The sequence below is a fragment of the Simochromis diagramma genome, unplaced genomic scaffold (assembly GCF_900408965.1).
Source record: "Simochromis diagramma unplaced genomic scaffold, fSimDia1.1 OVJJ01000123.1, whole genome shotgun sequence".
Lineage (NCBI taxonomy): Eukaryota > Metazoa > Chordata > Actinopteri > Cichliformes > Cichlidae > Simochromis > Simochromis diagramma.
The window spans coordinates 5,213,814-5,226,925 of NW_024386778.1; the positions used below are offsets into that span (position 1 = coordinate 5,213,814).

A 13,112-nucleotide genomic window follows, 5' to 3' on the forward strand; every position below is an offset into this window, starting at 1 on the left:
CTCAGACCTGACATGGGCTGCCCACATTCAGGTCCAGACCAAAAAGGCTAGGCAGTGCCTGTATCACCTACGACAACTGAGGAAGTTGTGCGGTCAGCTGAGCGCACCATCCGCTCCGAGCTCCCTGACCTGCACTCAATCTACAGCAGGCGGTGCAGGACCAAGGCCAGGAAGATTGTGAAGGACCTCAGCCATCCCAACAACAGACTGTTCTCTCTGTTGAGGTCAGGAAAGCGATTCCGCTCCCTGAAGACCAACACAGAGAGACTGAGGAGGAGCTTCTTCCCGCAGGCGATACGGTCTCTCAATCACACCACCACACAGTACTGAACCACACATACAGTTCTTACACACACACTGGACATTCTGGACATTGTTTTCACTTCATCACTTAAATCACGCTGCTGTTATTGTGTATGTGCTGCTGTTATTGTGTATATATTTATTTATATTTCTTCATACATTCTTATATAGTTCTATATTGTGTATTTTGTTGTACAGTTATTTTATTTTCAACTTTAATTTATATATTTTATCTTATTCTCCCAGTTAAATTTACCCTTCATTCTAATTTGTGTTGTACAGTTATTTCATTTTTAACCTTAATTTATATTTTATTCCTTCCTAGTTAAATTTACCCTTTTTAATTTTTCATATTTATTTCCTATCTTATTCATAGCCTTTTCCTTTTTTGTTTTCTTTAGGTCACGAGCAGTTGTCCAAGCATTTCACTACATATCGTACTGTGTATGACTGTGTACGTGACAAATAAAATTTGAATTTGAATTTGATTTGAATTTGAAGTTCAGGGTCTCTCCAAAGATCCTCAGGATTTTCTATACAGGCGCTGTGGAGAGCATCCTCACACAGAACATGACATCGTGGTTCGGGAACAGCTGTGTGAAGGACCAAAAAGCTCTCCAGAGAGTGATCCGTACAGCAGAACGCTGCTGCAGGATTGCTCTCTCCCCGCTTCAGGACACCTACACCAGGAGATGCCGGACTAGAGCAGCGCAGATACTGAAGGACCCGTCCCATCCTGGCAACAAACTGTTCCAACTTCTGCAATCTGGTAGAAGGTTCCGCATCTTCCGGGCAAGGACAGAGAGACTCAAGAGGAGCTTCTATCCCCAAGCCATCCGTGCCCTAAACACACACACCCGCCCTCTCACATCATCTATAATTGACTGAGACAGGACTCTTCCAGACACTCTAAACCAAGGCACAATGTACATTTCAATTCCTTTAATTTTAAATATGTTTATATTGTCTATCCTGTAAAATAGTCAGATATCTATTCATATTAATGTACAGAATTCACCTGCTTGCTGCTACTACTGCACATTCACCCAGTGTATATACTATATGTGTGTGTATATATATATATATATATAATGTTCTTCCTCTACACCCCCCCCCCCCAATTTTTGCACATGTCGAGGAGCGTGTCAGGCTACATTTCACTGTGTGTTATACTTGTATAACTATGCATGTGACAAATAATAAAGAACCTTGAACCTTGAACCTTAACGTGAGGGTTCCCGATGGTTATGGACAAATGCAATCGCATGGCAGGATGCTGTAAACGCACCAAACTTCAGTCAGGAGAACAACTGAGAGAATCCATCCACAATACCAGGTTAGTCATTAATATACTGCTGCATGGGCGGGGCTGTCGTTATATTGTAAGGTTTTAAAAATTGAGCTTTAAAATGAATGATAATAAAAACCTAGAGAGGCCGACAGTGATCACTGACTGTCTTTAGGGGCTTCTTGAGATTAAATGGAACAAGATACAAAGCATTAAAACATGTTAAAAACATACCAGCCTTATTAAATGCAGAGTAGTATGGGCCCAGAAGCAGGGTTCATCACGTCATCACTTAAAGACCAGATTGCTTCACAACAAACTTTCAATAGTTTGGTTAATGAAGTGCAATTACTATTACAAATCTAAAACTTAAGTTGTGGTACCCTCTACTTTGTAACTGACATAGTAGACTGATGTGTACCTTACCAGAAAAGTAACTGCATGCCATGATGCAGAATGCAACTTTGTGAGGTTCATTTGGGAGTAATGTGCTTTATGCTTTATATTAGTTCACTAAATATATTGAATGAAACAAAAACAATGCCGTAGATGAAAGACGTAGGGGGAATCTGGACAAGCAGAATACTGTGCAGCAAGCTCTGTAAAATCACAGATCATTGGAGGGAATATATTGCCTGCTTGTACACAACAGTAGACTGGTAATAAGCACAAAAGCACAATAATCAAGCGAATAATGCAGAAAACAGATGTTTGATGGTAAACTGTTCTTGAAGTACACTGAGAGAGAGCTTTGCAAGAAATGTGATTTTATTGTGGTGGAAGCAAAACAGCAAAAGTAAGAGGGAATTCATGACAATGTTTTTCAAACGTGAAGCATAGTTTTGATCTTCTTTTGCTGCTGGTCGGCAAGTGACGAAACCTGCAGCTTCAGAATCTGTGAGAAATCGGCTTCCGGCACCCAACAGCATGTCCATGTACGTGCCATTATAGTCACAGGAAGTTAAGAAAAGCACATCAATAGAAAAATTCACATGATTGTTTAAAAACAATAAATTGCATGAATGTAGGAAATGTTCCTCGCATTGATTGAACTGTCTAAGATAAGATAATCTTTATTAGTCCCCCACGTGGGAAATTTGTTTTGTCACAGCAGAAAGTGGACAGTGCAAACTTATATAGCAAAAATTAGGGAACACTGGAATACAATAAGAATAATATACTGTACACAACTGTACAGAATAGAATAGAATAAAATACAATACAATATACAATAGAATAAAATAAAATATACAATAGGATAAAAATAGAATACAAATACTATATACAACTGAGTAAAAATACAACTTTGTCAGAAAAAGAGTATTGCACTTAGTCTTATTGAATATGTGTGGGTTTGTGTGTGTTTGATCAGCTGCAAAAGTCTTTGTTGTGGAGTCTGACAGCAGTAGGTAGGAAAGACCTGCGAAATCTCTCCGCCCCACACCGTCGGTGCCGCAGCCTACCACTGAAGGAGCTGCTCAGTGCTGTCACAGTCTCCTGCATGGGGTAGGAGATGTTGTCCAACGGGGATGGTATGGCGTTATTTTTGTGCCACTATTCTGAGCGCACGTAAAAAAAATTTGAGCGCACGTAAAAAAAAATTGCAGGTGCAAGTGTTGCATTTTGAGGAGAAATTTATTTTGAGCTTACAAAAGCTGCATTTGAGTGAACAAAATTCATTGCTGCGTGCAAAAAACGTATTTCAGTGTTTGCGCTTGTCCATATACACACACAATAGCACCCCCTCTCGCTCAGTTTTTTCATTTGCGCTTGCTCGCAATGTGTTGCTTGCGCTCACAACATTCTCTGCTTCGTACGCTCAACTCTCTGTACACCGTTATAAGTGTGCCACAAAACCAACCAATCACAAACTTGGTTTCAAAATTTCTGATCGGCTCTTACGGTCTCCAATCAGCTTGCTAGCTACTGCTTTCCGGAAACACTGTCCGAAATGTAGCTAAATCCAGCTAAACTCTATTAAACCCCAATTTGCGGATAATATCTTTAATTATTTTATTTTAAAATATATTATTTTTTAAGCACTATTGTTGGTGTAGTATAATGTAGTTGCATCATACAACCATGCCAGCTGACTAATTTTTCCAAATTATATTTGAGTAGCTCTCTTTTATGTCGTCGAATACTGAATAGCAGCACGAAAAGAGCATGTCTCGGCCACATGTAAGTAATATAAAATCATTTTGTTAATTATTATTTGCTTGATAACTGACGTTAGCTAATTTGCAAACTATGCAAACTTGAAAAATGATGTACCTCATGTAGTTTGTTTTATGGGTTGTTTATTTTTGTCTGAGATACATCATTTCATTGTATTTTTCTAACTACTTGTCCATGTTCTTTGCTGCTTTTAACAGGACATACTGAGACAGCAAATGATGCATAGACTCCTCTCTAAACTGGAAGCTGCTTTAAACCAACAACCACTAAATCTGGATTATTTGGAGTTCTTGACTCGTCATGAGCTTGTTCTGTTTGAATCTTTCTCTCAGCAAATAGGCGGTCTGTCAGAGATTACAGAGGCTCTACAAAACGTTCATCATCTGGTTCAGTGTGAAATTAACATCAGCTCTGTGGCCATTATTGAACTGGAAACAGAATTTGGTCTGGGACTTGGCCACCCCAAAATCGTACTAGAGAGAGAAAGACTCAAGAATTTGTTGGACATTCAGCTGCCAGTCAGCTGCATTGCTAAATGTCTTGGTGTTTCAAGAAGAACAATCTACAGGAGGATGCAAGAATTTGACTTGTCTGTGAGAGGAACATACAGCACAATGAATGACCAAGAGCTGGACAACATCATATCGGCTATCAAAAATCAGATGCCAAATGCTGGCTATCGAATGGTTCAAGGACATTTGGTTTCTATGGGTCTCCGTGTTCAGTGGTGGAGAATGATGGCCTCCGTGCATCGAGTTGATGCTGTAGGGATCTTCAAACGGATCACAGAACTAGGCTGTGTTGTGCGAAGAAGCTACTCGGTGCGAGGCCCTCTCTCCCTGGTCCACATAGACACAAATCACAAGCTAATAAGGTAAAATACCCACTTATATAGCTCTAACACAAGTTGGGCAGAAAGATGCATGTTATACTTTAAATCTGCTTTAATCAACCTTATCTGATAGGTTTTTCAGTGTATTTATAATATTTTAAAAAGCACTTGATAGAGTAATATTAAGTAAAAGGAATACAGGATGTGTAACAAAACCAGCAATATTGTTAATTGTAAATTTTCTTGAGCAATTATTTACACTTTGTATATCGATATTTTCCATGATAACAAGCCTATCAACACATAATATGTTAAGTGCTCCAGAAAACTTTAAAAAAACATCATGACAAGAGAACTAAAATATTTAGTCTCATTGAACTTATAAACATATAAAAATGTTGGTATTATTTTTAGCACACCTGACAAGTGTCCAGTTTAAGTTAGTGGCAAGTGTGCATACTGAAAAATGTATTTTCAATGTCTTACATGTTCTGCAAATCAAGCCTTAGTGAGACTGTTTTCCCTCTGAAACAGGTACAATGTTGTGATCTTTGGTGGAGTGGATGGCTACTCAAGGAAGGTAAAATTTTAACTGTTATGTAGAATATTTGGTAGTTTTGAAATGAGAGCTTTATTAGGTTGTTTTTTTATGAACATCAATTATTCAGCAAGCCAACATAGTGGACAATTTGCAATTTTTTTTTTTTAATTTATAATCAGTTCTTTACAAAAAAAGGTTCAACTAAAAGGCCATTTTCATTTTTTGATAAGTACTACCAATATTGATGTATAGACTACTCAAGCTTTGAATTATGGTTATGAACATAGAACCGTACAATATTCCTTGAACACTTATTATGAAACTGCATTATTAACTGAAAAACTATACATGATCTGAAACCAGATCTTTAATTTTCCATTTGTTTTTACTGCAGGTCCTGTACTTGGATGCAGCAACTAACAACAGGGCAAAAACGGCATTCTCATTTTTCCTGAGATCAGCCCAGCTTCACGGCTTGCCATCAAGGTTTTATGTCCTGATTTAATTTATATGCTAGCAACAAGTTTCATTAAAGAAAACTTTAAAAACTCCTTAAAAATGTATTTTTATCATAGGGTTAGGGCAGATCAAGGAGTAGAAAACCTGGACATTGCACATTTCATGTTTGCCACAAGAGGAACAGGGAGAGCGAGTTTCATATCTGGAAAGAGTGTCCACAATCAGAGGTTAGTCTTTTGATGTTTTTTATATTATTATTGACTGCATGGGTAGATTGTTGTAGCAGTTCTGATATTGATTTGAAGCATGAAATACCTGAAATCCAAATTCAAATGTATTTACAGAGTAGAACGACTTTGGCGTGATGTCTGGATTGCAGTCACTAGCAAGTACCATGATATTCTTCACTCACTCGAGGAGGATGGCCTGCTTGACATTTCAGATGTCATTCATCTTTTTGGTGTCCACTACATCTTTGTCCCTCGACTCCGAGCAGATCTTGTCACCTTTGTTGGAGGATGGAATAATCATCCCCTCAGGACAGAAGGTGGTCTCACTCCTGAACAGCTCTGGTGTATGGGATATCTACATGAGCTGGACGAGGGCGAGAGACTTGAGGTACCAGATCATAAGTGATTTTTTTTTTAAATTTATTTAAATGTTGAATTTCAAAATTTTAGTTAGCAGTTAACTCTGCTCTTCTGAAATTAACAAATTAAACACTTGTAGCACATCTGGGAGATGCTTCTGGTGATTTTATACATTCTTGCTTATCAATTACCACTAATCTAAATTACAGTAAGAAGAACATGAAAACAATGGCATTCTTTTTAAATTGTTGTATTTAATGGAAAAAACGCTTACACAAAATAACATTCCTCCCAAAAGTACCTATTCTGGAATAATGACCATTATATATGTTTGTGGATTTGAAGGAGCTTCGGGATCCAGGCATTGACTGGGAGAGTGCTGTACTGCAAGAAGAATCTAACAGCACAGTTGTGGTTCCTGAAGTTGAATGCCCACTGGATGAGGAAACCCTGGAGGGGCTTCAGAGAACTATTAATCCCTTGGAACATTCTGAGTCACACGGTCGTGACCTGTACATACAATTCTTGCTACAGGTGTCAAACCAACAGTGACACTTAACATGGACGTGAAAGTCAACGTTCTTTTAAGTTCTCAAATACTGGATTTCTTTGCTAAAACATTCAGATTACAAGTAGACAAGCAAACAAAGCACTTGCTTATTATCTATCAACGTAAGACCCTACACAAAGTTTTGAAGTCTTGTCATTTTCATGAAACGGCTACGAACATCTTAACAGCTAATGTTTAGAAACATTTTTACTCATTTAGTTTCCAAATTACAAGACAACAATGTGTTAAACTCTGTGGAATCCACCACCATATTTAACTGCTGCACTCATTATGGTTTTAAACACTGTGTAAGTGTCCAGATGCTGCACTGGAAAAGTCACAGTACAAGTGCATGCACTCACAACTGGGTAACAAATGGAGTGATCTCCCAGCCGCTCCTTACATTCATGGTCAAACTTGCATGTTATTTTGAAATGTCTCTTTTCATCAGGAAGGATGGGAACATGGGACTGGCCGGTCATCCACTGGAGCACATGGTGGACAGCAAGAGACTCTGATTTTTCACCACCTGCACCGCCTGTGTTTCCATCTGTGATGTTTGAAAATGTTTCTGAAGTCTTTTCTAAATAAAAAGCAATCTGGATTACAATGTTTTAAATTAACAACTAAGAATACTTTCTAGTGCCCTGCATGTTAAAGCAAAAATATTTAACAGATGCATACGGTATTTAAACAATACTATAGGTATATACAGCTAATACTATATAGTACCTGATACTTCAATCTCCTGCAAGAAATCTTGCAAAAAATTTATGATTTTCCTCTCAGTTCTCTCCCTAGATGTCCCTTTTTCACTGAAATGTGGTTGGCAGCTCATCATAATGAAATCAGCGTCTGGCTGTAAATAAGGAAATAAAGTAGATTCTATTATAGATATATTGTTCATTCAAAACTAATAAATAAATACAGGATAACTACAGTACAGATAAGTGGACTGTCTTTGGATCAGACTGAAGCTGCTATGTTAATACTTACTTTGAGGATTTTCCCAGGAACAAACAAACTGTGGCAAGCTTCAGGATTTACAGCCATCAGGTTCACAAGTCCATACAGTTCTATGCCCTTTCGGAGCTGCTGTAGCATTGGAATCAGTCTTGTTGTAGAGTGTAAGACAATAGCACTTAAAAAAAACAAAAAACAAAAAAAACAAAATGAAAAACTAGTTGGGGATGGGGGGGGTGGGTTAATGATCTCTCTGATTTTTTCTCCCTTACCGGATCATGCTTTCCTTACTCTCCATCTTTATCTGGTTTGTGTATCCACAGCTGACAATTTCATCAGCCCACATCATCAGAGACTGTATGTCTGCTGCATCTTCAACCTGGAAATGTATAATGTGAAAGAGGAAATACAGAAGGTTAAAAGTGTTTAAAAACACCATACTCATAATATATCATGTGCCAGAGCTAAACCAGGTGCTCACTTTGCGGATGAGCAGGGAAGATTCCACATCTGCAACATCCTCCTTAGACAGACAGCTGAAATCAACCTCTCCTGAGCAGAGGAAATTGTAGCACCATTCTTTGAAAAAGGCAGGAGATGGGCCTCCTTGGGCGAGGCTGACTGCAATTATTTCACCAACAGTTCTGTGTAGACAAATGATTATAATTCATTTTCAGGTAACATTTACAAAAATATCGGATGCGTATTAAATGTAATACACAAAGCTCGTATGTAACCAACCTGAAGTTTTCATTATCAAGATCGGTCAGAGAATACTTGGGGTTTTTGCCCTTGTTCTCAAGTCCTTCAAAGAATCTGCTTTCAATACCTGAAATCATGTCTTTCATACAAAAAATACATAAAAACTGAATTAACAACAAACCTGTTGCCTTATGCAAGAGCCATCCTCCACAAAGATATTCCATTTTTGGAAAGGTTTCTTCCAGAAGTCTAGAAATCTTAGTTAAAAACACAGTTAAGCAGAATGGAACACTAAATGGACTGTGGCATATGATTCAGGCTAAATGCGTCTGCCAATGACTGATTTTAATACTGACTACACAAACTTACCTCTGCATGGTCACCATCTTCTGGAAGAGACACTGTTTGTCTCCCCATGCCAGCTTGTAGGAGTTCAAGCTCCTCAGCTGGCAAAGGTGTGTAGGATGTGTTTTTTGACAGCAAATAAAAACTGAGGCCTGTGGTCTTACTGCCTGCCTTAACAAGCTGCTTAGTAGATGTTAAACATCTCTTTTTACCACGGCTCAAGTGTGATTTGAAATATCCTGGAAATGATCTGTGGGATGAAAATGCATGAGTTTAAAAAATGCAGTGTTGCATAACATAAGGGTTATTGTTTAATAAAGTTATTAAATATGACATCAGTCCTTAATAGCACATTTTAATTTAAAAATCAATGTTGATAAATCCACAAACCAAATAACTTTAACAGAAAAGATTGCAAAAAGTTAAAATAAAAAAAACACACAAAAAAAGCAAAAACCTTGTCATCTCTTGCTGGATAGTCAGATTTCTAGGCTCCGGCTGCCCACTCTCTGTTGGCCTCCCTGAAGGATTTGTGGATATGTTGTTAAGCAGCAAAGACACCAGATTTCTTACTGCTGACTCAACTGCACCATTACCCTAAAAAACATGATTAGGATATACTGCCTCAGTAAGACAACTACGCTGGTAATTACCCATAAGGCTAGCTTAAACTCTACAGCTGCATCTGTAACTACAATTTCACAGCATATTAAACAGAAAGGACAGCAAATTACTAAATTCACAAAAAAAAATTAAACTCACCTGATACTGTGGTGTAGTATTATTGGAGCCATTGTTTGATTCTGCCATCTCTTCTTTAGCTGCAGAGTAAATCAAAAATCCCTCTATCTGCAAGAAGCGAGACTGAGTGGACAGTGTTTCCGGTGTCCGGAAAGCAGTAGCTAGCGAGCGGATTGCAGACCGTAAGAGCCAATCAGAATTTTTGAAACCAAGTCTGTGATTGGTTGGTTTTGTGGCACACTTATAACGGTGTACAGAGAGTTGAGCGTACGAAGCAGAGAATGTTGTGAGCGCAAGCAACACATTGCGAGCAAGCGCAAATGAAAAAACTGAGCGAGAGGGGGTGCTATTGTGTGTGTATATGGACAAGCGCAAACACTGAAATACGTTTTTTGCACGCAGCAATGAATTTTGTTCACTCAAATTCAGCTTTTGTAAGCTCAAAATAAATTTCTCCTCAAAATGCAACACTTGCACCTGCAATTTTTTTTTACGTGCGCTCAATTTTTTTTTACGTGCGCTCAGAATAGTGGCACAAAAATAATGCCATAGGATGACAGCTTTGCCACCATTCTCCTGTAACTCACCACCTCCACTGGGTCCAGAGGGCATCCTAGAACAGAGCTGGCCCCGCGGATCAGCTTGTTCAATCTCTTCCAGTGAGATGTTGCCACCCCAGCAGACCACACCATAAAAGATGGCTGAGGCCACCACAGAGTCATAGAAGGTCAGGTCAGGAGTGGGCCCTTCACTCCAAAAGACCTGAGTCTCCGCAGCAGGTACAGCCTGCTCTGCCCTTTCCTGTAGAGGGCGTCTGAATTATGAGTCCAGTCCAGTTTATTGTTCAGATGAACACCAAGGTACCTGTAGCTGTCCACAGCCTCAATGTCCATACCTTGGATGTTCAGTGGTTGCAGTGGAGGATGTTTGTGCCTGCGGAAGTCTACCACCAGCTCATTGGTTTTATTAGTGTTGATCTGGAGGTAGTTTAGCTGGCACCAGTCCACAAAGTCTTGGGTCAGTTCTCTGTACTCCTTGTCGTCCCCATCAGTGACGAGGCCGACTATTGCAGATTCATCAGAGAACTTATGCAGGAAGCACTGGGTGGAGTTGTGGGAGAAGTCTGCAGTGTAGATGGTGAAGAGCAACGGAGCCAGAACCGTTCCCTGTGGGGCCTCCGTACTGCAGACGACCCTGTCCGACACACAGCCCTGAGTTCTCACATACGGTCGGTCGGTGAGGTAGTCTAAAATCCAGTTAGTGTGGGGGTCCACTCCTGTGTTTTCCAGCTTGTCCTTCAGGACCATGGGAAGAATGGTGCTGAAGGCACTGGAGAAATCAAAGAACATGATTCTCACAGTGCTCCCAGCGGTCTCCAGGTGAAAGAGGGAACAATGTATGAGGTGAATGACAGCATTATCCACTCCAATGCCAGGCTGGTAGGCAAACTGAAGTCGGTCCAATGATGAGCTCACCAGGCGCTGAAGCTGAGCCAGGACCAGCCGCTCCAGGGTCTTCATCAGGTGGGATGTCAGAGCCACCGGCCTATAGCTGTTGAGGTCCTTGGGGCATGAAGTCTTTGGCACAGGTACAACACAGGAGGTTTTCCAGAGCTGTGGGACTCTCCCCAGCCTCAGGCTCGTGTTGAAGATACGCTCCATCAGGACCTGATGACCCTTGAGCTGATGCCATCTGGACCTGCTGCCTTCTTGGCTTTAATCCCCCTGAGTTGCCTCCTAACCTGGGTGGTTGTGAGAGGCAGGCTGCTGTTGGATGCTGTTGTTGGGGGTGGGGAGGAGGGAGCAGGGTGAGTAGAAGAGGTGTGAAGTGTCTGAGGTGTCAGAGGTGGAACAGCAGCAGTGGGGGTGGTTGAGTCTGCAGCCGATGTTGGAGACTGCCTCATGGATGATTCAAATCTGTTGAAGAAATGATTCAGTTCATTTGCCCACCTCACATCCCTCCCAGGCAGAGAGTTCTGATGTTTGTGGCCCGAGATGGTTCTGAGGCCTCTCCAGACTTTGCCAACATTGTTTTGCTGAAGCTGGTTCTCCATCTTCTGCCTGTAGCTGTCCTTCCCTTTCCTTATCAGTCCTCTCAGCTCTCTCTGCACCCTTTTCAACTCCTCTTTGTCTTTGGATTTGAAGGCCCTTCTCTTCTGCTTGAGGATGGCTTTAATTTCTGGGGTAATCCAAGGTTTGTTGTTAGAGAAACACCGCACAGTCCTGGTAGGTACGGTGTTATACACACAGAAGTTAATATAGTCCGTGATGCATGTCACAAGGCTGTCAATGTCCTCTCCGTGGTCATCACAGATTACCTCCCACACAGTAGATTCAAAACAATCCTTAAGAGCCTCCTCGCTCTCCTCTGACCATCTCTGCACTGTGCGGGTGGCTCTTCAGCATTGGCATACAGTAAGTCCAGTGTTTTATTGTCTCTGGTTGGGCATGTCACATACTGGGTGAAGGTGGACAGTGTGTAGTTCAGTGAGACATGATTAAAGTCCCTTGATATTAAACGGAGAGCTCTCAGAGATTGTGTTTCCAGTCTGCTGACCAGAGAGTGGAGAGAGTCACAGGCTGCATCCGCGTTGGGTGTGTTCTATTGAAGCCTTCTCCTTTTTATAGATTAAGGCAAGAATAACCCAAGCTTAAAGTATTCATGAATGTATTTGTCACATAGATATTATTCCATTAAAAAATCCACATAAAAAAAAAAAACCATACCGGTTCGGATGTTGCTCGAATTAACAAGGTCTGCATCACGTTTTGTAGTAGCATGATGCTACTACAAAATTAAACCCAGGGGAAGGAGCTACATGAATAGGATGAGGGACCTATGGCCAACTAGAGGCCAGCTATTTAGCGTTTTTTTTTATCTACTTTTAACCAGATTATTCATCCAGAATTGCTGTGCATTGCTGACCTACAGTAGACAAGGGCTTCTGGACATCTGGACTCATAACTCCAACAGTTTTATCGCCGATCTCCGACTCAACCCAGAGATCTCCAGAACACCGGAGGCTGCCCATTCTCCCTGGCCGGGCGGAAGTGCACGCAAACGGCGCAGAGAACGTAAACAAAGGCGAGGTAGGCGTGGAGGGCTACGGGCTAAGCTAAAGCTAACACCACACCAGCTGCCTAGTACCCAGTTATTTCCTTTCCAATGTCCGTTCTCTGGCAAACAAAATGGATGAGATACGGCTCTCCATCACTAACAACAGACGGATTATGGACTCAAATGTCATGTTTTTCACCGAAACATGGTTGAACAACAGCTGCCCGGACAATGCTATTGAGTTAGCAGGACGCTACACACCGAGCCGACAGGCTAGCAGATGACTCCGGCAAGACCAGAGGTGGAGGTTTGTGCATTTATATTAACAATGCTTGGTGCATGAACTCCACTACTACTGAGAGTCACTGCTCACCTAATGCGGAGTTTTTAATGGTCATATGCAGACCTTATTATCTCCCCAGCGAACTCACTTCTATCATACTCACTGCAGTGTATATCCCCCCTGACGCTAATGCTAAGTTGGTCATGAAAGAACTTTCTGCAGCCATTAACAAACACCAGAATAAACACCCCAAGGCTGCTTTTATTGTTGCTGGCGACTT

General features: G+C 40.9%; 2 protein-coding genes across 2 annotated transcripts; one reads left to right on the forward strand and one right to left on the reverse strand.

The window, feature by feature from the left end:
• Positions 1-3,644: 3,644 nt before the first annotated feature.
• On the forward strand, positions 3,645-6,765 carry LOC120721820. Its single transcript, XM_040012454.1, has 7 exons — positions 3,645-3,772; positions 3,967-4,643; positions 5,136-5,181; positions 5,537-5,628; positions 5,718-5,828; positions 5,946-6,219; positions 6,537-6,765. The coding sequence occupies exons 1-7, from the start codon at positions 3,758-3,760 to the stop codon at positions 6,741-6,743; spliced, it is 1,422 nt and encodes a 473-aa protein (XP_039868388.1). The 5' UTR covers positions 3,645-3,757; the 3' UTR covers positions 6,744-6,765.
• Positions 6,766-6,957: 192 nt separating this feature from the next.
• On the reverse strand, positions 6,958-9,884 carry LOC120720599. Its single transcript, XM_040010333.1, has 9 exons — positions 9,514-9,884; positions 9,209-9,348; positions 8,776-9,001; positions 8,446-8,663; positions 8,186-8,348; positions 7,977-8,083; positions 7,738-7,882; positions 7,474-7,600; positions 6,958-7,324 (listed from the first exon to the last, which is right to left on the reverse strand). Exons 1-9 carry the CDS (start codon positions 9,559-9,561, stop codon positions 6,987-6,989), a joined length of 1,512 nt encoding a protein of 503 aa, XP_039866267.1. The 5' UTR covers positions 9,562-9,884; the 3' UTR covers positions 6,958-6,986.
• Positions 9,885-13,112: the final 3,228 nt, after the last annotated feature.